Genomic DNA, 26,324 nt, shown 5'->3' with positions numbered 1-26,324 from the left:
GCCTCAAAGCATACTTGAGAGCTGTACAGATGCATTGTTTGGGGGGTGCTTTTTACTTTGAGGCCTACATCAAGTTTGATCAGCTCTTTGAAGCAGAGTAGAAAAAATTCGTCTTGCTCAGTCACTCTAGAAATAGATATGATCTTTCACTATTATTTTGCACAAGAATTTTGTAATTACTCTTCCCTACTCCGAAATACTGAAAGGAATCTTAGGTGACCCAGGGGTTCAGATGGAATTTCTTATAAAAACCTAAGAATGGCAAATGCCAGATATATATATATATATGAAGCATATATAATACACTCTAAATGTAAAATCTATTTTTCTTTATTCTATAACCAAATAAAAATTACTTAGAATAAATATCATGTTAAGTTGTCACCATTTGGTAATAAAGCAAGAGTTTGAAGGTTGTTTTCTTTGTTTTTAGATACACCTGCCTTTTCGTAGTGGAGAAGTGCATACAGTACCTGTTGTTATTCTTATGTGTCTCCTTAAAAGTTTTCATAAAGACAACAGGTTACCAGTGAAATATAATCAGCTCATCATGTTCCACAGGTGCTCTTCTGTAAAGCTATGAAATAACAGTTCATCTCCTCCATGGAGAAACCTAATACAAAATTTTCCATGTACAATCACCTTAAAGTCTTCCCTCTTCCCTCTCCAGCTTCATATCCCACCCAACCCTTCAATTTCAGAAGATTTTTTTAAAGAAAAGAAAAAAAAAGAAAAAAAACAACAACAAAAAAAGAAAAACAGCTTATAAGACAGCAAAGAAAATAAAGTTATTTTAATATATATAGAAAGAGAACAAAATGAAACTTGAGGGAAAACTTACTGGCGTTACAGTTTATCCTGATACAGTCTAGATGGGGAAAAATAAATGAAAGATGAAATTGCATCCTTCAAGGTAACAGCTGCAGACATCCAAAAACAATCAGTCCACCCTTCCGGGGACAGACACACGCAAAAAGATGTGGCCATTTTATACTTATACACAGTCTGTACAAGTTCAGGAGTGGGTGTATATGTACAGTATATTCTATGTAAATATCTGTTACATAAGTATATATATATACACATATATACATATACATATACATATGTATAGAGAAATATACCAATATACATACATAGCCACATGATGATAAAGTTGTTTTCTTTATAGAAACCTACAAATCTAAGAGAATCTTCCACTCCGGACCATTAACTGATATGAATTACAGTTTAAAAATTTATAATTAAGGCACAAAAATCTCCCTCAAGACACAAGTCATGCTCAAGTGTCATTTTGCTTTTTAGAGACCTCTAGTAATTTCTCTAAGAAGCTTCAAGCTCAAAGTGAACCTTTACACTTGGTTTCTTTTAAATTAATTTGTATTGTTATTGCATAAATACACCATCTGCCAACAGAGAATACCTGTAAAATCATCCTATGAGATTTGTTGGTGCAATATTTAACCCTTTCCAGCTATCCCAAAGACAGACCCTCTTCTCATTCCCCCAAAGCCAGCCCAAAACACTTTTGTGCACAGACACATTTGACACTGTCCGCTCAGGTGAGGAAAGGGTTAACATACTGCCCAGTTGTGTCCTATCATAAAATGGCCACTTGCAAACAGCTAACCGCACGAACGCCCAGCCCAGATTTCAGCTAGCTCTGGAGGTTGGGAATACTTTTTTGGGGGCTTGGCAGGGAGGATGGGGATTTCTTTCAAAGGTTCCCAGCCCTGCCAGTTCCTCAGAGCCCAGTCTCATCTTGCTGTCTGAATGCCACGACTGAGTGGAGAGTTTGTAACATTCAGGGAGAAGATGAAATGGGCAGTGAAGTGGCAGATCTGGGAACCTTTGCTGGCCCTGCTTCATTCAGAGGTCACAGGCAAGGGAGGGACAAAGAAAGGTATAAGGAGAGAAAAACAGAGTTATGCTTGTGGAATCTAATAAATGGTAACTGAGGAGTATCCTCCACAAAGAAAGCAAGTTGAGGTAGAACAGCTTAGCTAGAGGGCTTCTGAGCACTGCTTCTCTGTTTTAATACACTAATGCTCAGCATATGTCAGGATATGATCCATAAGAGGCTCTTTCATTTATAAATGCCTATTTATAGGCATGTGAACATCCACTGCTGTGGTGTCTAACATGGGCGAGAGCTTTCATATTGGTGTTATTACATATCTCGGGCTGTGCTGACCTTTTCTCAGGAAATCAAGGCCATAAATAATAGCACCATGCTAGTTGTCTGAACAACTAGAACTTTATACACCAGGAATGGTTGTATTTATTACAGAGATATGGCCCAGCAAGGGAGATTATATCAAATGGCAGAGAAAATAATGCAGTTTGCTTCTTAACTGGACCAATTTTATGTTTGCTTAGACAGATGTAGGAAAATTATTTCAGCAGCTAAATGCAGTTCTTATAAAATGAAGGAGGGGAAAGAACAAGAATCTATCAATAACAAAGAGTTTTAATAAGCAGGGACATACCAATAACAAGTAACATAGCCAGAGAGAGTCTGTTTTCAAGCAGAACTCCTCCTGAGAAAATCTGGGTTTGGTTTTGTGCGATTAGGTTTGTCATGTGTCGTCAACCGCAACAGAAAAGTGGGAGCAAACAGCCCTGGAGCAACTGCTACGATCACCAAACAGTGGTGGCTATATCCCTTACAGGAGTTGGGTGGGGTAAAGGGATCTCTGAAGTACATGCAAGGGAACTTCCTTCTCTGCCCTGAAGGAGAGTGACAGCAAAAGTCTCACTGCAGGCAACCGAGGTCAAGAGAGTTGCTACAGCTGGAACATGGGAACTTCTTATGGACTAAAGAGCAAGTATGCTGGAAAGGGAAAAATACATGGCTGGTCCTCAACAACATTCATCAAAAATACTAAAATCAGTTTTGTGTTATTGATGTATGCAGATTTTTTTTGTTTTTTTTCAGTGATGCCAAAACAACTTTATGTCCTAGGGCTTACACTCAGACTGAAACACTATTCCAGATGAAGGGATAGATGTTTCAAACTGAAAACCAGTGTAACCCTTATCTTGGCTGTAAGATTCTTATTTCAAAGGATAGGAGTCCAGGCCACTGAGAGGGCTGCCCTGACAAGTACATGGCACTACTACATCTCCAGACTGTGATCACAAAGTCTGCAATGCCATGCAATTGGGAGCCAAACAGAAACACCCAGGTGCACTCCAAAGGAAGCAGCTCCCCATCACAGTTTCATCTAACTGGGTCATTGGGGATCCTGCAGGGCAGGTAAGAGAGGGCATCTGCTTGTACTGTTACACCAGTGCCACCATGCCATCCACACTACCATCATAAAACCTGCATTTTTTGTTGCTTTAATTTTAAGCCTTGCCCAAAGCAATCCAAAAACTTTCCAACCATTAATAGATGAATTTGTTTTCTTTTTCTCTCCCTCTTCAGTTTTTGAAAAGGAAGAAAATACTTAAGTTCTTCTAAACTAGTACAACAGTAAAAATCCAAAGCAAAGGAGATTTTTTTGTGAGGGTGCAGGTGCAGGTGTCTTTGTGCTCAAAACAGCAGTATCTGGTTAATTCAGGAATAATTTTTAAAACTCCTCATGCACTGTACCAGGGCAATAAGACTTCTGATAATCATCATCTGGAGCACTCAGCCCTGTTACCAGTATTTAATTCTGAGACAGGTTTTGGAGATGAGTATGCCTGAACAGCTGTAAATCCAGTCACCTGCCAGTTCAGCAATTGGATGAGGAATGTGGTGGCATGGAGGCATGGTGAGCAGAATTAGCTGGGAAGACCTTCTGCAGTTACTTTCTTTTCATTAATTGTCTAATGTAAATTGAAGTTCCTTCCTTTGTGCTCAGATGAAAGGTTTTCCAGAGCATATCACCTGGAAAATGGGCCAAAGACACTCTCCTTCCAAAAGATTCAGTAGCTCAACTGCAGTGAGCTAATATAGGGGACCCATTAATTGAATGGAGGTATCTTTAGCAGCAAACAGAGATCTGCAATTTAGGCCTGTGTTTCTTACCATTTTTATCGACTTGTCTGAAAATAGTAATATTTATTTGAAGCTGCTAAGGCTTCTGGCTGTTTAATTTGTGAATCAAGAAAGAAAGTCACCTTTACTGTGTGAGGACAAAATGGATTTTCCTTCAGATGAGCAGCCATATGTGGCTATGAAAGAGTACTTTAGGGCAAGAATAGGACAAAAAAGATAATCAGGGCCCAACTGTTTCTAAGCTCACTCTTGAGTTATTTCCTATGGGAAAACCAGATGAAGTCCTGTGCACACCTACCCAACATTATATTGAGGCTCTTTGCCTCTCTACTACTTGCACTATTTTTATGTAAAAATGACAAAAGAAACTTTCCCTTTTGGATGGGCAAACATGGCTCTGACACCCTTCAGGATTTATCTTAGGAAAAGATAAGCGAGAGAGGTGATTACACTTTGTTAAATTAGAGGAGGCAGGAAATATTTATCCTAGTCACCAGTGACCTGAAGATATGTCAGGCCAGGAAGGAAAAAACCCTGAAATATTCTTCACTGAAAGTCAGTATAACATTATAACCCTGCCACTTATCAATGGGAAGAAAAATGTGAATGTTGATTTCCCTATGAGGCCAGCCATTTCTTTCCCTTTCTGCACATCATCTCAGCATCAAAAATTATTCCTAAGCATGTTCCAAGCTATGATTTACTTAATTTCTCTCTCACTCTCTCTCCTTCCACTCCCGACCCATTTCTTCAAAATCCTTCCCAGCGGAAGTGAGATATCTATCACATTTAGATTTCTATTCTCCGCACAACAAAAACTCAAACTACTGGGAGTCATGCTGTCGACTGAAGATTTGCAGTGCCTCAGGCACCCACACTGGAAAGGTCTGAAGCAACTTCCTTGCCCCCTTCCTTAGAGAATTATTCACTGCTGCTGTTCCTTCCCCTCCCAGCTTGCAGAGCAAGCACGGGGCTGTCCGTGCCCACCCACGCCCGCTGTATCTGTGCCCTGCCTGGTTTGGACACCGAGTGCTGGGGGTGAGAGGGATATGCCAGCCCCTGCAGGCTGCTCCGTATGCTCTGTTCTCAGGGCTGTTTGCCGTGCGGGCCGCAGGCTTCAGGCCTTTGAAGGGTCGAATACCATCTTTTGATTTACCATGGCTGATGGGGTATGGGAAAGCTTTACAACTGAAATACACAGAAGTTTTAAAAAAATAGAAAAAGAAAAGAAAAATAATAAAAGGAAAAAACCACATAGGAAAGACCTTAATAAAGACACAAATGATAATAAGTAATTGAATGGAATAGGTCAGAGAAGAGAAGAAAGAGACAGCTCTTAGTAATAGTATTAAATGACATAAGAAGAGCACAGTTAAATAACTCACCCCTCAAAACAGTCCTTTTTCATACACACCTATCATGGGTTAGATGCTCGGGGGATACTGACATATAGCTAGTCAGCACCAAGCTTACTCAGATCTTCAGAGGTGGTGTTGATGACCATTTCACACTGGTCAGGAGGTTTTGGCAAGGTCAGATAAAGATTCGGTTCTCATTTGTGGCATTTGGGCTATGAGCAGTCTCCACACAGAGTTATTGTGACTTAGAATATTCTAACAGCTGGGAATGAATGGCTTTGGTAAGGTGATTCCTCCTCAAATTCTGTTCTTCAACAGCAAGGTAACTGCTGTTTTGGTAAAGAAAGTCCTGCTTCAAGGACATTTTCTGACAGTTTTATAAATCTGAATAAAGGAGAGGTGGAGCTCAATCAGGTTTCCAACAGTCTAAACCACCCCTCTGCTGAGTTAGACATATGAGATTCCTGACAGGTTCCCACTGATCCAGCCTATAGTGTCTTTGGGGAAGAACCTCATAAAAATTTACAGCTGAAAAGCTGGCAAAATGTGGCATACACATTGCTCCAGTCCTTGCGACTACAGAGAATCAGCCTTCAGTTTACACTGGGGTTTGTTTAAAGATTTTTGTCCCTGCATTAAGCTGTCAACAACACATCTTTTCCGAACGTGTGCAGACCATCTGTCAAATCTTTAGCCACATCTTTTAGGTGCCAGACAGCAAGAGTTGAACAGTCCACCTCTAGGCTAGGTGATGGCATAACAAATCCCAGTGAGAGCTAATAGAGACCAGTGCCAATCAGGTGTAGAATGTTGACAGGCCCTGAGAGAAAATATTTTCCGCCAGCATGATATAATGAAAATTAGAAATGGAAGAATAAGCTATAAAAAAATAAGTATGATCACAGTTTTATAAATATAACCTCTGCATATCCACTTTAGGTCTAAGTCTAGGAGGCCACAAACACCCAAAATGAGCAATTCCCCTAATTCTCATTCACTTTTAGGAAGATATAACAGAATCAAACAAGTAGTAGCTTTCTCAGAAGAAAAAGTGACAATTTTGATGAAGTGTGGCAATTTTCATGCTGTAGTACTTCTCATGTGGGAATATCAAAGGTGATAAAAGTAGCCCTTACAAAAATACTAGCACATTCCTCACAGGGTGCAAAGAATTCTCCTTTCAACAAGTAGAGAAACTAGGGCTTAAAAAAAAAAAAAAACTGGCTCTGGTCTACAAGAGGATACTGTAGATTTGGGCAGATACTCAGTCACCTCACCACGTCCCCATCAGAAGCATGCCACTACCAACCTTTCTCTGATTAATTTTCTTTTCTGAGAAAAAAAAATGGCTATCCATAATTTTTGAGAAATGAAACAGGAAAAATATAATCTCATTTTTCTTGATTATTAGCAACAACTAATTAAATCAAAAGAAAATGTAAACACATAGAGGTACAGAAGCACTCCGGGGTTTTGCAGTAGAGTCTCTTTGCGTATGTAAGGAGGCTCAACAGGAGTTCTTTTGAGCTGTTTTCCAGAGAAACTCTGCAAATCTATGAAATTTTCCTTCACTTAGAATTAATATAGGTAGAGATGGCTATCATCAGAGTGCTTTTTCTCTTTATTTGACACTTTCCTTTTAAGAGATACGAACTTGTTTGATGCATCTTCTGCTCTTCACTTTCTTATTCAAAAAGCAAATGATAGGGTCTGGCTCACAATTTCAAAGCCAAAAAAAAACCCCCACTAGATGCAATCTTAAAAAACAAGCTAATTCCAGAGGACAACATATTCTACAAACAAAGCTGCTACACGGTGTTATCCTGATAGCCACAGCAGGGCTCTGAAGATGGTGATACTATTAGCTCAAAAATGTCAAACTTGTTCCAGTGGGCCTTAGAAATCTGAATGCTGACAGAAGCTTTCACAGACCATACACAAACTTTCATATAAAATAACCTACACATTAAGAGGTATAAGATTATGCACTATTATGTTAGCTTTGCCTCTTTGAGTCAGAACCTCTTTTTAGTCATATTCCTGAATTCACATGAAGCAACAAGCTGCATCACTGAAAAGTGAAAGAAAGCTTCAACTTACATATTTACGTTCTTGTAAAATTTGTTATTCCACAGAATACCTAAAGACTGGCAAGTAAATTAATTTAGGTTAATCTAATAGCACATTCAATCCCAATTGTTTTTGTATTGTTGTTATTGTTGGACTTGTTTCTAATTGTCTTTTTAAATTATTTTCTGGGAAAGTATAACTCTAAGGAGACAGAACACAGCCCTTTAGGATGGGGGGTGCACTTTTATTATTGCTGATTTCTTTTTTGTAAAGATACAACAAAAACAGCAGGCTTTTAAATTAGATATATGAAATATGGCAAGCTGTATCAAATGCTGCCAAATTATGCAAAGGGTGGGGGGTTCATAGGTCTTCTGCTTGCCACATCCATTTTGCTTCCTTTCCATGTTTGCCTTTGACTGTTTTGAGTGATGTTGGATGAATGAGGGATGTAACTGATCAAAAGATGGACCAAGTAGCATGTTTCACACAGAGCTCACCAGTCCCAGACCAAGAAAGGAAACTTAAAAACTTAAAGACTTAAAAACCAACACTGTCCATAACGAAGAACTGACAGCAAATCTCCATGCAGCAATGCAGAAGAGAATTTCTCTCCGCAAGAGAATATAATTATAAAAGTTTCAGCAGTTATTTTAGAAATCAATCCAATCCAATCAAACCAACAGAAAATAAATAAAATCATTTAAAAAACAAAAACCACTAATCACAAGCCCAAACTAATAGTGAAGAGGGCAGTGGAAGGTGTTTATACGATACCTAAATTGACCATAAGTTTGACCCGGCCTCCATCCAGCTCCAGGCGCAGAGTGTCAGCAGAGTCTCGTGAGGTGGTTGCCATCAACAGCCCGTAAGCGCGCTGGGACATGAAACGGAAGGACACATCTTCTGCTTCTGTGTGCATAACCATAGGCATGATGATCTTCATGTACATGCTGCCATCATAGCTCAAGATAGAGGCCTCTGCAAGGAATCAGCAAACGATTGCAAAAAATTAGAAGAAGTACACCTCTGAAGAACCCTCACATCTACCATAGAGCAGTATGTCCACAGAAACCATAGCAGTTGCCACAGAACAGTTTGTAACTGGGGAAAAATGCAACAAACATTTAACTGCATCCAGAAATCCTGCAGGGCAAATACAAGCAGCAAAGAAAGATACGGTGTTCACTGCAACTGCTGCCAGCAGTACCCATGGACACATAATTCCCAAGGTCAAGCATATTAGGACAGAGTCCCTTCGTGATTATAAACTAGCAAAGCCTTCATTTTTCACACCTTCCAGAAAATGCAATCTCCTTCAATGCACTGAAGTCCAGCCTTCCCTAGGACTAGCAGTAATGACTAGAGAGAGTGGAGTTTTAATTTCTGGTACTCTTGTTTATGCTTATTTAGAGAGGAATTTCATTTCATTGATATCACTTCAAAGACAAACAACTTTATAAAGTGAATTTCCTAATAGGTGTTTTCTAAATCAGATTTGGTCTGTTTCGTGATTTTGTATTTTCCCACTACTTACTAACAACCCATATCAGTAGAGCTCTGCTGACACAACCAATGCAAATGAAGAAAGGAACAAACCAAACTCCATTGCAAGTGCCATTCAAATGCAGGAAAAGTTAGAAGATAGAGGCACAATGAAAGCCAGGAGGAGGAGAGAAAGAAGTAATAATTTTCTATCATCTCTGACGATGTCAAAGAAAAAATTGGAATTTCAGCTGAGGAAAAGAGTTAAATTTAGCATTCTCTATTTATTCAGGGTCTTGCCTGCAGAAAGTGATATTCTCATCCAAGGCATAGAATTAAAGTCTCATGTTAGAACTGCAGTAAACACTACAGCATGGCAATCATTGTTTCTTCAAGGAATATGGTCAAAAGCATTTTTATCTGCAAAATTTAAAAATCTACATAAATATATTAATGTATGAATCGGAGCATTCGTATTCCTCACAGCCAACCTGTACCAAAGGGAGAGCTCAGAGATTGCTCTATGTAGGGCTTCTACCATAAAACCAAGATACCAAACATACCAAAATCCCAGGGTTTTTTTAAAAAAATAGACTGGTTCAGCTTCCTAGAAACATGGATGGATTGCTCCATAAAGCTCTCTTACCAGTATTTCATCCAGGTCAGTTCAGCTGAAGTCTTCTCAAACAATTGACTGGAATTCTCTCCAGGCACCTCCACCCCACCACCCCTCAGAAAATTAACAACCCATCTAGTTTAACCAACTGAAAACCATGTATTTGGAATGTAGATGTACTCCTTATGTTTCAGCCCTCTGTCCCATTTTTCCCAGCTGATGAGAGCAGAACTTCCATCAGGAAACAGCAAGTTTGGCAGAGCCAAACCTGATATCCTCTCAACGTCTAAATGTTAGATGCTACAGCAGGGTAAATGGATGGGGAACTGAGGAACAGCCACATGTCCATGCCATAAAGCACCCATGGCAAGCTCCAAAACGGCCAGTAACAGAACTGCAATGCAATAAATATGCAAATGAGGTGATAGATAAAGATATAAATATCAAGCTGATAAAGTGACAGAGGAGACATGTTTATGGTTCCAAAACATTTCGTGGGGATCACTACAGCTGTGCTGGTGCAGCAACCCTCCACACTAATAGCTGGTATGCAGCACATCTGCAGCCATAGGCCGCACAAACTTATTAAGAAAACTTTTCTGGGAGCACCATTAAGATGTCTGTGAACATCCCTACTCACCAGTTTTCTTAGCTGCACTCACACATTGTCATGGTCTGTACACAGAAAGTGTTCTACACTCTCGTTACATCACTCATTTCAACTCACTCATTACATTACACACATCTCTGGTACCAGCTGCGAGTGCTGCCCAGGGGTCCCACATCTCGCTTGGCCAAGAAACAGAGAAAGAAAGAAAGCTTCTTTTTCAAGGTGGAAGAATAGTTTCTACTTTTCAAAGTGCAGTTCTCTTCCCCCTCACGTCTGCATATCTCACTTGCCACCCACAGCTGCAAGCAGGAACTAAATGTACTGTATATTATACATACACTCAAAGGCAATGCCTATGTACACACAAACCTTTCTTGCTCTCTCCTCTCTTTCCTCTGTCTCTCTGCAGATTGTATTAGAAAATGTAGTCAAGCATGAAATGGCTCTTTTGACGCCTTCAGCTCAGATGCGCCTTGCATGAAACAGTTGCTGGCCCTAGCACATGAATAGCTGTGAGAAAGGGGTTGGAGGATATCAGGACTATGAGTGGGAGTAGCTGACACAAGTGTCCCAGCTCGGCTGCTTCCTTCTCCACAGTGCCATGCATTAGTTAGGTGTTCTGAAAACATGAGTTTTTCTGCAGTGACTAGAACAAACCAAAATCATGGTAATAATGAGTCTCTTCCCTTCAGTAAGAACTTGTGTCCTTCAGCTTTACCGATCCCATTGCCAGATAACTACTGTACTTAGACAAGAAATCCCAATCCTTACTATTATACTTATGTAAGGAGGACGTGAAGAATACTCAGAATTGCTTAAGATAACATAAAAGTCTGGACAGTGTTTCAGCTGACATCCCACAGTAGCCTAAATCGGGTATTACTGTCCCTTCTCCAGTCAGTTTGCTACAAACACAATGCAATGAAAACTCATAACAATTAAGCAGATAAAATTAAATATCTTGAACACTTGAAACAGGCTCCACACATTCCCAGGAGACAATGTTTTGCTCCTGTGTGTGTCCTATGCACTTGACGTATTTAAAAAATGATAAGATTTCATTCTCACATTGCAAGCCTTCATAATCTGGAGTATTTGAGAGTCTTTCAGCACATCTTCCAAGCAGACCATTCCCTCCAGCTATGAAAATACCCCTTCAGAGGAGGGTATTGCCTAGCAGCAGTCATACAAATAAAACCTATTTCCTTTTCCTGACAGTCAGTCTCCAAAAGATTGAGAAAAGCATGTTACAGCTGAGCAACACATACAGCAAATCTGCTCAGTGTTGAATGTAACCTGGCAACAAGTGCACAACCTCAGCCTCCCAGACACCTGTGCTGGCAGCTTCTGCCTGAATACAGGCATCTATTCAATTGTCCTCAGCCATCCACAGCAATGGGACTGTAATGCTTTGTTCAGCACCATAAATACATGCAGCAGCAAGTTATCCAAGTTTAAACTACATGGACATTTCTGCCACCCTTCTACTTTTAGGGTAGCTATTATATTGGATGCATAGAAGCAATATGTGAAATCATGTTTTAGAACCCCACAGATTTGTACAGACAAAAAATACTGAGTGGCATTTATTTGTGATTCCAGTGCTAGAAGCTTCATTGCCATTAGTTTGGAGATGGGAAGAGGAAGAAACCAGGTGCTGGTTAAAAACTGCTCTGACATAATGCCAGAAATCTGTGAAAATCAATATGTTATTAGGAGCAATTAGCTTCCCAGTCTTGTGTTCTCAGACCCTGCCAGTTTTAATTTTACACTTAGCGTCCAAAGGAGCAATTCATTGCTGCTTCCACACAAGGCTCCACATAAACCTCCTAGGGAGATGGAACAGGCATATTCTTAGCACACAGAAAATTATTCAAGATTTCTTCATGCTTTTTCTCCTGCTTTCTAACCTCTCTCTTGTATTAATCTCCATTCCTTGCCTCTTTTCTTTCTCGTCGCTTTTAGTTTTTCTCTAGTCTCCTCTTCTTCCCTGTGGTCTTTTCCCTATGCCTCCCAGACTACAATACAGTGTAGTTTCTTACTGAAATTTTCAGAAAGGTGACAGTGCAAAAAGAATTAAAAGTATCTACACTTCATGAAAGTTGAAGTCCCCAGTGACAGCAGTTCAGGGTACAGGCCATTTTCCCAGGCTACATTTGCAAGACCAAAACAATAAGACCAAAGATTTCCACGTTCTTGTGAATTCAAATACCCCGAAGTGTCTAAGCTTTGTATTCACGAACCAAACACTTTCCTGCAGGCACTGATTGCACAGCTAACCTCCTGCCTTCACATATGCACAAGCAGACACATGGTCCCAAATAAAAAAAACATATTTTCCAAAACCCCCCCCCAAAATTACACTTTAAAACAAAACAAAACCAACTAAACAAGTTTTTTTAAAAAATAAAAGATAAATAAATCGTCCATCCTGTCCAAGTGGATTCCATACAGATAAGTATCAACACAAGAAGTCTGAAGTAATTCAGGAAGCCCAAATGTAATCACTCAGACTGAATCCAATGACAACCCAGGATACAATGCGCCTGTTTTGATGGAAAAGATATAATGGGAGCTTTAAGTGCTCACAAGTGCTTAGGACCTTGCACATCATCCAGCAGGACAGGTGCCAGAAGCTGTGGAGTTCCCCATGCCAGTGCCTTGCTGCCCAGGGCTGTCCCACAGACACAGGAAGGTGAGTGGACAGATGTGCAAATGGAGGCCAGATCCAGCCGAGGACCAGGAACCCTCATGGCGTTGAGGCAGGTCCGTGCTCAGGCCAGGAGGTCAATCTGCTGGCCAGGGTTAAGAGCGACTGCCAGGCAGGGCCACAGTGGCAGGGCTGAACACGGGCCTGGCTCGGCAGCCCCCGCGGCAGGCGCTCTGCGGGGACCTGGAGACTGGCCCTGCCACAGCATCAGCGTGTGGGGACCGATGGCCATGGGGGCTGCCACGGGGTCCTGGGCCACGAGCAGCGTGGGGGATCCCCAGTGGCCAGGCAGGGTCTGTCGAAACGTGCTGGTGGTACCACTGACCCATAAGAAAAATCCATGTTTTCTAAATGTGCTATGACACCTCCTGAAGTAAAACTGAATTTTCCCTGGGTGTCTCCCATCTCAGTGTCATTGGACTTCACCTTAAACTTAGCCCACCAAACAGGAAAGAGCAATTTGAAGGGGTGCAAATGTAATTCACTAGCACTGAAAAGGACAACAAGAGAGAACACAAAACCATCTTTAAAAGCTTTCCTAAACTGAAGCATTACATCAGAAACAAGAATGTGATTTATTAGTCTAGCAAAATACCCTGCAAACAATACATACCACTGATAAGCCACTGATAAGGTTTACTGTGCTAGTAAGAACAAAGCTATTCTGCTTTAGAGATTTTAAACAGACAAGATGTCAATAGTATTATTATGAGTTGTTATCCACTGCAAACTCATGAAGATAAAACAGTAAAATTATTTGATACATACAGCTATAGAAAAGTAAAGAAATCAGATGGGTTTTGCTGGTACTCAATCTCTCTGAAAGACCAAAATACTTTTTCAACATCAATCCAAGTTTTTCTTTGCTTCAAATTAAGATGATGCCTTCCTTCTCCACTTCCAGATGGGTATATGGCTGTTTTACAAAAGGATCTCTGTGCTGGTTTTACTTTGTATCCTGAAACTTAGTAAATCATTAATCCAGCTCCCTCACTCTATTTTAAACTAAGTAAACTCCTTTCTACTCAGCTTCTCCTAGCTTTTATTTTCTAAAACCTGCCTCTCATGTTTCTCATCTCTGGCTTCTTTCTTGTTCATATACCGTTTTCTTAAATTCAGATTTGCCAATTTGAACAGCATATGTCATTTAAGACCAAACAAGCACTTAAAGTAGAGTAATTGCATAAAACATCCATATCAGTGCACTGTGCACAGAACAGTTCCAAATGATCACCCAAATGAGAGACATAACAGAGCAAGCTCCAAGGCATTAATCACATTTTCCTCATCTTGCGTGGGGATGCAAGAATACTGGTGGAGCAGTAGTAATAATTGTCACTTATAAGGCCCCTGCTATAGATATAAATTGCTACCAGTTGTTTATATAGGCCAGATGACATCCAGATGAATATTCTTCACCAAACACATTTTTTCAAAACCTTGAAAAGTTTCTTTCATAACCTTAATTAAAATATTCAATTTCTGGGCTGGAACATAGCCCAGAAGCATGAGTTCCTTCATACAAAAGAAAAAATTCCTGAAGAAACCTGAAGTGCAAACCACACCTATTTATCTAGAAAGTCAGAAGACATTAAACACTCTGTTCACCAATTTTCTTTCTGCATCACTGTCTCCCCCGTTCCAGTACCTTATATATTTTCTATCCCTTTGAAGTATTCCCAAACACATAACCAAAGCCTGCAGATAATATTATTGACTAAGTATCCACAAAATGGAAGACATACAAAAAACCTAGGGGAAGAAGGGAAATAAAGAGCTCTAAGCACACAGTGCATGTACTATAATGTTCTTCAGACAAAAAAAAATACCTTTACTTTAGAGTTTAGACTTTGAAACTACTTTGATTATGAGCAAAAGTCATTTTGATTATTCTTTTTAGAACAGCACTAATTTTCTTATTGAGTCCAAAATAAACACCTTGCTCTTTTACTTCAATGTTATACCAAAATCCTGTGAAGCTGTCCTGAGAATTTTCATCATAAAGTGGACTAAATCTCAAGGAACTAGTTGAAACTGTGAGGCTTCTACCATTGTAATGTAAAATCTCACAACATTTTTGCCCATCTACAACATAAGCTCCAATGGAGACCTTCCAAATTTTAAACTGACCTAGGGAAGACATTATTAGGAACAGGGCTCCCAAATCTCTCTCCATTAATAAACCTCTCTAACATTTGTCATCTGGATTCTAGCTTGGCTTAACTTCTATATTTAATCAAATCTCCAAGTCCTTAGGTTAACCTGTGGCTACCCTACAGAGCAGAATGTACCAGTCTCCATCAGCATCAAGCTTGGTATGCCCTTCCTAAGCTTCTGTTGTCACCACACACAAAAAGAGTATGAGCTAATCAAGGGGTGTTATCAGGTGGGGAGTTACCAAAATAATTAATTCCTGTACTCCACAATGAAAGGCAAATAAATTTTATTTCTCCATTCTTTGGGTTGCAGTCACGAAGAACTGGCCTACAGAGGAGCTGTAAATGCACTGAGTACCACAGTGGAAATATTTGCAGGCAGAGGAAACTGTAGCCTGTAAATGTTATTGCTAGCCCTGGGAGGTGACGAGTGAGGTTATATTGCAATACTGAAGCTTGGCAGAGACTCAGGAGAACCATGAAGGAGAACATGTGCTTTTCAAATCTACTCCAAATGTCACTCTAACATTTACAGAGCTGTGTACAACTATTTGGGAAGAAATCTCTGGCAAGAAGGTTAAGGGTAGAAGAAGAATTGCTCCTCAATGCAAAGGAGCGTAATGGGGAGAAATGCTATTAAATTGATAGTTTGAGAGTTTACATTACCATGGGTGACACTTTATGAAAGCAACTTCCATTTAGCTCAAACATCTTTGAGTCCTCTTCATGGCACTGTCAAACTACATGAAGTATTTGATCACTACCTGCTGAGTAGTGTTCACTGAGAAAGGGAGATCAGAGCAAAAAAATGTTTGGTTTACCTCAGCATAAAGCGAACAAAAGAGAAAAAAAAAAGGAGAGAGAGCAAACACAATCTGTGGCAAGGGAAAATCAGGAAAATTGTAAGGAAAATATTACACTATGAGGGGTTGACACACACTGCAACAGAACAGCTGTAGAAACCCCAATCCTGGCAATTTTCAAAATTCAAGAGGATAATGCCTTTAATAATCAATTCTGCTCTTTAAGTTAGTTTCACTTGAAGCAGGTGCTGGGGACAACTTCCAGAGATCTCTTTCAAACATGATTATTCTATGCCAAGTGCCAGAATGCCCAGATTTCACTGGATATTGCACCTTTTCACAAACATCACCTTACACCTGCAAATAGCTACTGATTTGAGATGGAAAAGGGTTCCAGAGTCACCATGTCTGGAAGTGGCCAAGAGGCATCTGGATGTGGCACCTGGGAATATGGCTGAGGGGTGATTATGGTGCTGCTGGGTTGACAGCTGGACTAGATGATCTTGAAGGTCTCTTTTAACCTTGATAGTTACTTGATCATCAGTCTACCATTTTTGAAAAGCAAGTCTGTAATGTAAACTACATTCATAACCTTTTTAAAGTCCATGAACAACCTCTTCTCAGTTCTGTTTTTCCAATACTGAAGAGAAAAACAAACTACTATTGCCTCTGGCTATTGGTTTAAGGAAGGTTCAGAGCATTAGACAACCCTCAGTTTCATTTCCTTCCTTTTCCTCATCTGACAGCCCCAAATCCCTAAACTTTGTAAATTCCAGGAAGAGGCGCATTAACAGAACAGGGAGTAAATGGAAAACATTAATCTACAAACTGTAGGTCTAACTTGTCCATATCATACTGGTTTTGAAAAAGCAAAAATTCTTCAAGCCCATCAGTGATGCAAGAAGGGCCAGAAGTGACACATTGCTTTGCTGAAAATAAGTGAGCAGAACTAGGTAACTATTTATGAAACTCATGTAAGTCAGGCAGCTTCATGGAAACAAGAATGTCACAACATTTGCAAAGGATGGAAATCAGGCCATCTTTGAAGGGAAGCCTGATTCAACAGAGCAGGTAGCGATTAGGAGGGTAACAACAGCATACATGCTGTGGAAAAATACAGAATATAATGTAATTTGGGGTTTCAGGCTACAACTTCCAAGCTTAAAATACAAGATAAACAAAGCTGAGTTTATAATTCTACGATCTGGAGGAAGGTCTCTTTAGAGCCTTTTCTTCTCCTGCTGATCTGATGTCCTACCTAAAAACATTCTCAAAACCACTAATCTGAGAATGTCTCTCCCTGTGGGAGAGCAACACTCAGTGCAGCATAGGCAGTGCTGAAATGATGACACTGCTGTCCAGGCATCGCACAGACTCTGTCCATTCCTAATGAAGTCATCAGCAGAGATATAACAGCCAGATCTGTTCACCCAGCTAATTGCAACCACTGTTCAATTATTGGAACCATGATAAAAAGGTAAAGAGAAGCGGAAACTAGTAGCTGTATTGGAATGGCAGTTGATATTGCCAGGATCATGAAGGCTGAAGTTATATGTACATGTATGCAAATATCACTAGCAGATAAAAGAAATTTAGTTCTACTTTCAAGTAAAAGACAGTACCTTTTGAAAACATGATTGTATTCTAGACCAAAATCCACTTTATAACTCTGGTACTTGTTGATAAACATTTTTAAAATAAAAGGAACTTCAGATATAAAAAGGAAGAAGAAGGAATTGGCATGAATATGTAAGATGTTTTATGTACTAATGATGTCCCAAATTACACAGAATTTCAGTGTTTGGACAACTACAGCAATGTCCATGAGCTGTTCCTCTCTGATTCCAAACATGACCAAGTGGAGTTTCTGTCTAACAAAACCAGTATCTTTTGATAAGGACCCAGTTAGAAATTCGTAGCCCATGACACTGGTTATAATTGTCTCACAGTTATTAAATTCTTACAAGCCTATCTCAAATGCCAAAGGCTGTAACTCAGGATCTACAGTGCAGCACTGTGTACTGGTCCAACTGCCCAAACTGGCATTAAATGAATGTGTTTCATAATAGCGGTAGCCAGTACAAACCCTCAGTTCAAAACTCAAAGATTTGGGTACATGGAAGAGTTCCATTAACCTTTTTCTTCTTATCTGAGCTCCAAGAGCCTCCAGTGATCTAGATGATAATTGCAAATGATAGTAAATCCTACTTCTTGTTGAAGCTGTGAAGACTTAGTCAGCATTGGCAACTTATAAGATTATTATGACAGCAGCTGTGACCCTAAATCTTTCACATTCACCATTATGCAGCCCATTTTATTGTCCTTGAAATTCAGGGCAGCAGTCAGAATCCAGTGAAGAGTGTCATACTCCAAGAGCACCAGCCTGATGTCACAGTCAAGCAAAACTGGATTTTCTTCAGCTCCTTCTATCGTGGACTTACTGAGCTGCTGAGGCCTGAGACTATTCCTATTCAAAACAAGAATGATCAAATCTTGAAATCACCAGGTATCTTAGACTGAAAATGTAATCTGTGTACAGTGGATTTTCAGATCACCTTCTATGGTGGCTATGACTTTTACTTAAATATTTGGATCTTTCCTGCTCCTAACTGAAATTGGAAAGCTGCAACATTGTCACCCCATATCAAGACATCAGCATCCACTTACAGATAAGATGTAAGAATGAATGTACCCACATTCTTACAGAACACAGAAATGTGTTGTTCTCTTTATACTAGACATAATGAGAAACTCCAAGAGAGCTTTAATGGTGAATAACTGACTATTTATCCTGTCTAAAGCACTTCTGTCCACTATAAGGCAGTCCAGAGGGACATTTACTCTCTGGATTGCTAGCAGCAGATTAAACACAGCCTATTAGGGAAGAGGGTCTCCTCAGATCTGTAAACTGTCTCAAATGTAAAATTCAATGTCTGCTTATCAGTGACCACAACTCTTGACTGTTCCATACACCTTCACTCAGTGCTGGGCAGCACACATGCAGAATGAGCTTCCTGGGAAGAAACTCTGCCATCAGTAGGCAGGTAATAAAAAGCTTCACTTCACCGTGGTCTTTTCAGGCTCTTTAGGTTTTTGAACAATATCTTTATGAGACTGAGAACCTGAAATATTCAAAGAGCAATAGCAAGGAATAATTAGTCCCCCACCCACATCCATGTTACTCCTTGTAGTGTTCAGAAAAGCATTAAGGATGGTACAGTTGATATCTGCCACAAGGGTGGGGTAATAAACTCAAACATCAGCCATTTATTCCCAAACACCAGAGTACAGAAATTCCCTAAACAGAGAAAAATTGGAATTTTGTAACCTCAAACTAAGACCAGGTTTTCTATATCCAAAAAATCCCTGTTTAGAATGACCTGCAGGGCTGCCTGTGCTCTGAAGAAGTTGGAGACAAAGGAATAAAGCTACCCATCACAAATGTGACATATTTGCTAATCTGGGTGTCAGACAAAGTGCAATCTCTAGGAATGGATTCTGAATCCTAATAAAAACGTAGGTGTTTGATAAAAACATCAACAGCCACAGTCTTAACACTCTGTACAGTGGAAAAAACAGTTTGCTTTCACCTAAAACGTCTCCCTGGCCCCTAAGTGCAGAAGAGATGGAACTAGGAGACTAAATTGCAAAGCCCATCCCATTTAGATAAGTGGGATCACAGGTAAGGTCAGGACAGTTAATCACTACCTATTTGCTGAAAATTACCCATAAAGGATATTAGATGCACAATACTTTTACAGCAATTAGCTCTTGTTGATATGAATGAATATGAAATAGGTACCTAGTAAGAGTTACCTTGGTAACAAAAGGAAGGAAATTAATCAGAACAAAGATGGAAGCCAAGGTAAATTTGGGGGATGGCCAGTTCAGATATATGGAGGACTGGAAAATGTTTTCACATGCATTATTTGGCCAAATCTCTAGAGTGTATCAGAGGAAGTGAGATTATTAGAACAGAGCCCAACACAATTTAACAGAGCATGGTAAAAGCAGATGGGAGCGTGGCTATCAGATTAACTTTGTATAAAGGCTGTGGCAAATCCATCATGAGGTTTTCCAGGCTCTGAGAAAGCCTGACCAGAATGGGCTACACCAGCAAATTGTGTTTACTTCAAAGATGAAAATTTTCTCTTCCCTCATTATACAAGGACAAAAAGTGGTAGGGGAGAGAGTCTGACATTTCCCACTCTCCCAATTGGTAATTCTTTATAAAGGTAAAAGCCTAATTACTAATTAACACTTGGGAGAAAGAAGAAAAAAAAAGTGGCTTCTTCTGAAGGCATTCTTTCAGTTTTTCCACTTCTTGTTGCTGACGCCTTCTCCTGGGCTCTTGGGCTCTGCAATCTGCACCCCTACTGTTTCTGGAATGGGTTGAGAAATCCTGGCTGCAACTCTGCAAACGCAGCTTTCAGCTGCAGGGAGAAGAGTCTGGCTGCCAGCCAGGCAAGCAGGAGCAGTTAGGACCAGCCACATGGATGTCCCACTCACATCTGCCCACATTTAAAGGAGCCACACAATGCAGCTCAGGAGGTAACAAGCACTCCAAGTTCCACAAGTGCAGAGTGGGGAAGCCAAGAGCTGTTTCCTGTGGCTGAAGCATGATAGTGGAACCTCCTGTGAAACTGGTACCTAGCCTTGGTGTCCCAAGTGGCCTACAGTTTGAAAAATATTTGGGACACCAGCCAGAAGCCTTCCCACAAGGGTTGTAAAGTTGAATTAAAGCCAGTATAAGGAAACAGAAGAACTCATAGTCTGGAGATTCTGCATTCTAAAGGATCCTGTACAATTTCACAAATTATTTAGACAAAAATTATTTCAGAACAACAGGCTCTTTTTAAGCCTGACTGTAACAGCTGCCTATTGGGACATCTTCACTTTAAAACTGAGTACATTGCAAAAAAAAAATACAAACAAACAAACAAACAAAAAAAAAAACCCTCCAAACCCAACTATCTGTATGTACTTCACCTGTCATATTTTCTCCTTGTACTGTTCATAGCATCACAGTATGGTATTTCCTTTTTTCATATCTTTCATATTTTTCTTTCTGCTGTTAGTGAGCAAAATGCCAATACAAAGAACAGTAATCTACCTACACCAGGAAATAAACAAAGCATATCAGAAAAGTCCTTCCTTTAATCTGAAATAGAATTTAATTTTATTTTTCAAACCTGTCCTTCTTTCAACTTCCATCCAGCTTTGGAACAAAACAAATCAGAATATGTGCAGTGCTTCCAAATACACAATGCCATAATCTTCAATGACAGTTAAGGGCTGACTTATACTTAACAGCAATTTTATCAAGTCAGAACAAGATTCTGCACAACATCAAAGCAACAAGGGTTGTATCGAGACACATCACACCCTTTCCTTTGGCAAACACACAGCTGCACCTACAGCACTTGGCCTTACACAACGTGTCACTTCTTTACTGCATAAACATCCTCCTGTGTTGGCCAGACTGAATACCACAAAGGGAGCAATACAGCAGAAAAATACATAACCAAAGGAAGACAGGCAAAGCCCTCACTCTTCCAAACAAAGTCAAGCACTGAGCAACCAGAGTTCAAGGCATATTTGGACAATACTCTCAGAGACATAGGATGATTTTTGGGGGTATCCTTAGCAGGGTTAGGAGTTAGACCTAATGATCCTTGTGGGCCCGTTACAGCTCAGGATATTCTGATTCTGTGATCTATGGTGTCAAAACTGCCATCTAATGGTGAAACTGTAACTTTGATGCAGGCAGAGCACACAGCACACAAAGAAACAAATGCTGCTTTGACCTGCAGCTCTTGGATTCAGATTGACAATCACCTTTTTCAGCAACATTTAATTATATGCTGCTTCCTTACAGCACTAGCTGCTGGTGAAGCGAAAGTGTATGTTTTAAGTGACAAAACATATTTTCATCAGGGATGTGATTACTGACTCCAACTGCCAGATCTGACTTCCAGTTTTATGCCACAGATAAGAGACCGAACAACAAAGAACACAGTAATGCCAAAGTTCAGGCTTGTATCTTTTGAGGACTGATAATGTCATCTTAATTTCTGATGAAAAACCTACCAACATTGAACAAATGAAGAAATGCTGAGTTAAACCATCTAAATTACTCCAGTCATATAGATTTACTAGACATTTCAGCTATTCCAGAACCAAATCACTGTCAGTCATCTATCATTTAGCTCATGATCTGGCGGTACAGGTTCCAAATCACTTTCCTGGTAACTCAAGCATGGGCAGAATTTGTGGCCTTGCTATGCACCTAAATCAAAGGAAGCTAGTTCAGACAAGCCAGTATTTACCTTTCCACTTTGCTTAAACTATAATTATTAGTACTTCTTTATTATGCTTCCACTGATCCCCTAATAACTGTAGAATCATAGAATGGTTTGGGTTGGAAGGGACCTTAAAGATCACCTTTCCAGCCCCTTACCAAAGGGAGGGACATCTTTCACTAAACCAGGTTGCTCAAAGCTTTATCCAACCTGGCCTAATAATGTTGGCCTATTATCTAAAGCAGAGGGATGCAAATCAGGACTCTTGAGATCTATTCAGCAAGTCACTTTGTGATTTTCTTTATTTGATCTGAAAGTAGGAAAGAATGTAATTTACCTCTCTTCAACAACACATTCTAGATTCTCACTTAAGCAATCATTACAAAGTAAGCCAAATCTATTAAAAGGATGATGCTAATGGAAAAATAGAACCTAATGAACCCTTTTTTTGAAGGTACACTGTGTCAGGCACAGACATACTTGGAATCCACTTCTGACAGGTTATTGACATCTAATTCCATACTATCACCAAAGACAGCTCGATTTACTACTCCTTTTAATGTGCAAGTGAGGGACAGTGAAAGCTGTCAGACTTGTGATGAAAGGCAAATACCTAGAATACATATAGAAAAAAATGGTTCCTTCATGAAACTCTCTCCAAGTCATTCAGGAGTTTAGAATCTCAGAGCTTAATACATGAGCCATCTTTTCCTCAAATCACTGGAGAAAAGGGATGTTAAGCTCTTCACCCATCGAAGTAGGCATGTGGCCTCTTTTGCAGAAAGAGAGTAATTTCTATTTTCAATATAAAGTGAATCACAGGCTCTTACACTGGAGCTTAATCATGATCCTGAAAGTTCACTACAACATCTGTACTGAACATCATGCTCTGCTTTCTCCTCAGGGTTCCTGGAGGGCTGCAAGGGTACGGGGGAAGCCCAAAGGTGGAAAAGCTGTGTGTAGTAAGGAATTAATACACTTCAGTATGTATCTGAAGTCTATTTGAAGACAAACCCAGTGTCAAGATTTTCCCCAAAAGGGTTGCTAGTAAGAACTTAGCAAATCAAGCGAGCCACCAGTTGCTGGGTGAGCAGAGCAGGCAATGGGGATGCAAAGGCTATGGGTCCCAGGGACTGATGCACTTGCTTAGACACTTTGGGGAGCACAAGTGTGGGGCAGATGGCAGTGCTGCCTGAGGTCATTAGATGGCAAAGGAGGCTGTAATTGTCTCCCCACCTGTGCCACTAGTGCTGAGAAGTATTTGTTACGTGTTGTTTTCATGGGACAGCAGTTGGCTCCTCCCTGGGGTAGAAGAGAAAGCAGAGACACAGAGCAGATCCCAGTCGGTTCTCTGTGCAGTGTCAATACCAGCAGCTCACACTGTCACTTGCTGGACAAGGTCCCAGGTTTTCACTCACACCTATGCAAGTTCTGGATCAGCGAGGGCTATTTCAAAAGAAGCTTTTCCTAATTTTTACCTGGAAAGAATTAGGCACAGCTCTGTACCACAATACAGCCATAAAGAACTGTTTTCTAAAATAAGTAGCTGACATACTCTGACCAAAGAGGAAAAAACAGCTCTCCTAATAGGATGGTTTTCCAGCTCTCAATTCCTGTTATTTGAAGTCCTCCACACGATTTCAAAGCATTAAGATGCATTCAGGAATGTCTTTTGAACTGGCCTACCTTCACAGCAGAAACTGAGACAGAAATAGAAGACAGCTCATCCACTGTCACACTGCAAAGCCAGGATTGTGCAGTGACACTACACATTGTCCACCACAACTGCACTGCTGCCCCCCCGCCCCATTTTCTAGATGATCCAAAAGCTACCTGCTGCCTTGCTGTACTTTTCATCAGGCAAACCCTGAAAAATTCTTAGAATATCAAATAAGTCAAAATAATGAAGAGGTCAATAATTCCTTTGGAAACTGGAAAATAATCCACAAGTCTAAAAATAATCTAAATCTGTAAAAGAAAGGCGACTGATCCACTTGAAAGAGAGATGGTAAGACTCCATAGATACAACACCTGTTTTTCTTTCAAATTCTGCAGAGAGAGAGAGACTCAAAAGGGAAGAACTGAGGCACAAGACAGTTTTTTAAGATTTCAATTAGCCTTTTTTTTGGACTAGGATTTATTTACTGCAGAGTTAAGCATCTCTCATAGTGACAGATTCTCTATTTATATCTGCTAACTGTGCAAATTTCCTGGTTCTCTGATTCCAGACCAGCTGCAGGGCACAGCTGTGCTCCAACAAAGGCACCAAAACCAGCAGGATTGCTGTGGGACTGTCATACTTCTCTAATTTCATCTGCATCTGGAAGAGCAAATCACAGTGCTTTTCTCACCCATTCCTGACACAGCTCAACAGAACACCACTAATGTAATTAAAAAAACCCCTCAGTGATATATTGCCAGTGTGAGAAGCTCCCAAGCTTCCACAGCTTTTAAACATGCACTAAAACTTCCTGCACAATATAAAAGGTTGTCAACACAAAGAATATAGGAATCTAAGTGAACAGTTGCCTGCAAACCTTTCAGACAGAGCAGAGGACATCCTGTGACGAATTTGACATGTACAGAGATCAAGGCATAGAATGGCAACAAAGAAGCCTCTGTTTAGTGGGAAGAGGGGGAAGTGAAAGCAATGCAGCTAAGCAGAGCACCCAATGCCTCACACTGCAGGCTGTATGACCACGCACAGCTATGTGGCATCTCAATCTTGAAGTGAGCTTTTAGAATCCAAATTTCGTATTTCTTTCGGCATCAAGCTCAAGGATGCAGCAAGATCAAGCTTGCACCCAGGAGAGGGGACAGGCACATCCTCCTCCTGGCATGCACCCCTGGCTGCCTGAAGCCTGTCCCTGCTTCCCCCACCCCCTGGCAGTCCTGAACACCATCCTTATTGAGTGGCTGCCTCACACCCTGAGCACCTTACTTACATATTTGGATTTTACTCCAAGAGCTGATGGGCTCCTAAGAACTATAGGGGACAACACTGGGGTTTGTCAGGGTTTACTGCTTTTATTCATCAAAACCTAATTGATTTGCCAAACAAAACAAACAAATAGCAGGACTAAATGGAAGTGAATTAAATAGTGTACTATGGGGCTTTTTTTGTTGGTGTTTTGGGGGTTTATGAAGATGAACAATATTTTGGATGACAGCTTGTCAGTCAGAAAAGTTCCTGTCTTCCATCTGCCACCAAGATGAATAGCTAGCAGCATACTTGCTGCTTCTGCTTATGCAGTGGCTGGAAAGAATGAATGTTACTCTAGGCTCTCTTTACCAACAAACTGTAAACACCCCATGCTTCTCCTTCTCACATGAGTCTCTGATTACCTTTTCTAACTGAGACTTGAGCTTGGGACTTGAAGGTTTTGGCAACAGCTTTTCCCTACAGTGCAGCTGACAAAACCTTCTGTAGCAACGGTCTTTTCTCATCTGATACTGTAATAAACACCGCAGAATATTGTTTCTAGTTTGCCTAAAATTGAGTTTGTTCCACAACTCTTTGAGATCTAGCAAAGAAGCTGAAGTATCAAAATGTTGCTATTTACACCATTAACTATTCTGCTCTTCCTAATTCAGTACGAGCTATTATAACAAGAAATTACAAGTAATTAATCAAACAAAACTTAGTTTGGTAGTAACTATCTTGTATGCTGTATAAATTTATTCATGTGTTTTCTAATTAGGAAAACATCCAGTCATTAACAGGATTTGGAAAGAAAAATAGGTCTTTTGAAGTTGGAAGACATTTCCAGGTTTTGATTCTGAGGCACACATCGCATGGGTCAATTCAAGCCAGAAGCAGAAGAGCTGGCTAAATCATGGAGCTCTCTTCCCTTCCTGTCCTCTAACAAAGCATATTTCATTGAAGTATAGAGCAACCTGGCCTGGCTCTGCTGCTTTAGCCACCCTAGTTTCCAATGTCTAACAGATGGGATTTCCATCCTTTGCTATGAATCCTGCTGAAGCAAAATAAAGCAAAAAACCAACCAACCAACAACAAAAAAACAAAAAAAAAAACCAAAACAAAACAAAAAAAAAAAAACCAAAAAAACCAACCCAACAACAACAACAACAAAACAACCAAAACACAACAAAAAAACCCCAAACCCAAGCCCATTGTTGTGATGGTATGATATTCATCATTTTCCTTTCTTAATTTAAGCCAATATTCCATAATAAGTGTCCTGTGAACTTCCTTAAACAATTCC

The 26,324-nt window shown here is 40.2% G+C and overlaps 1 protein-coding gene across 6 annotated transcripts in view; it reads right to left on the bottom strand.

Annotated features, from left to right (window-relative positions):
- Positions 1-26,324, bottom strand: part of NRXN3 (neurexin 3) — a 900,390-nt gene that overhangs the window by 613,167 nt on the left and 260,899 nt on the right. For all 6 annotated transcript variants that reach the window (XM_062495263.1, XM_062495267.1, XM_062495265.1 and 3 more), the window contains 2 exons: positions 8,194-8,397; positions 842-868 (listed from right to left, as the gene is read on the bottom strand). In XM_062495263.1, the coding sequence (XP_062351247.1) occupies positions 842-868; positions 8,194-8,397 (231 nt within the window). The remainder of the gene's footprint in view (positions 1-841; positions 869-8,193; positions 8,398-26,324) is intronic.

This window comes from Cinclus cinclus, chromosome 6 (assembly GCF_963662255.1).
Source record: "Cinclus cinclus chromosome 6, bCinCin1.1, whole genome shotgun sequence".
Lineage (NCBI taxonomy): Eukaryota > Metazoa > Chordata > Aves > Passeriformes > Cinclidae > Cinclus > Cinclus cinclus.
This window is presented reverse-complemented; position numbering and strand designations above follow the sequence as displayed.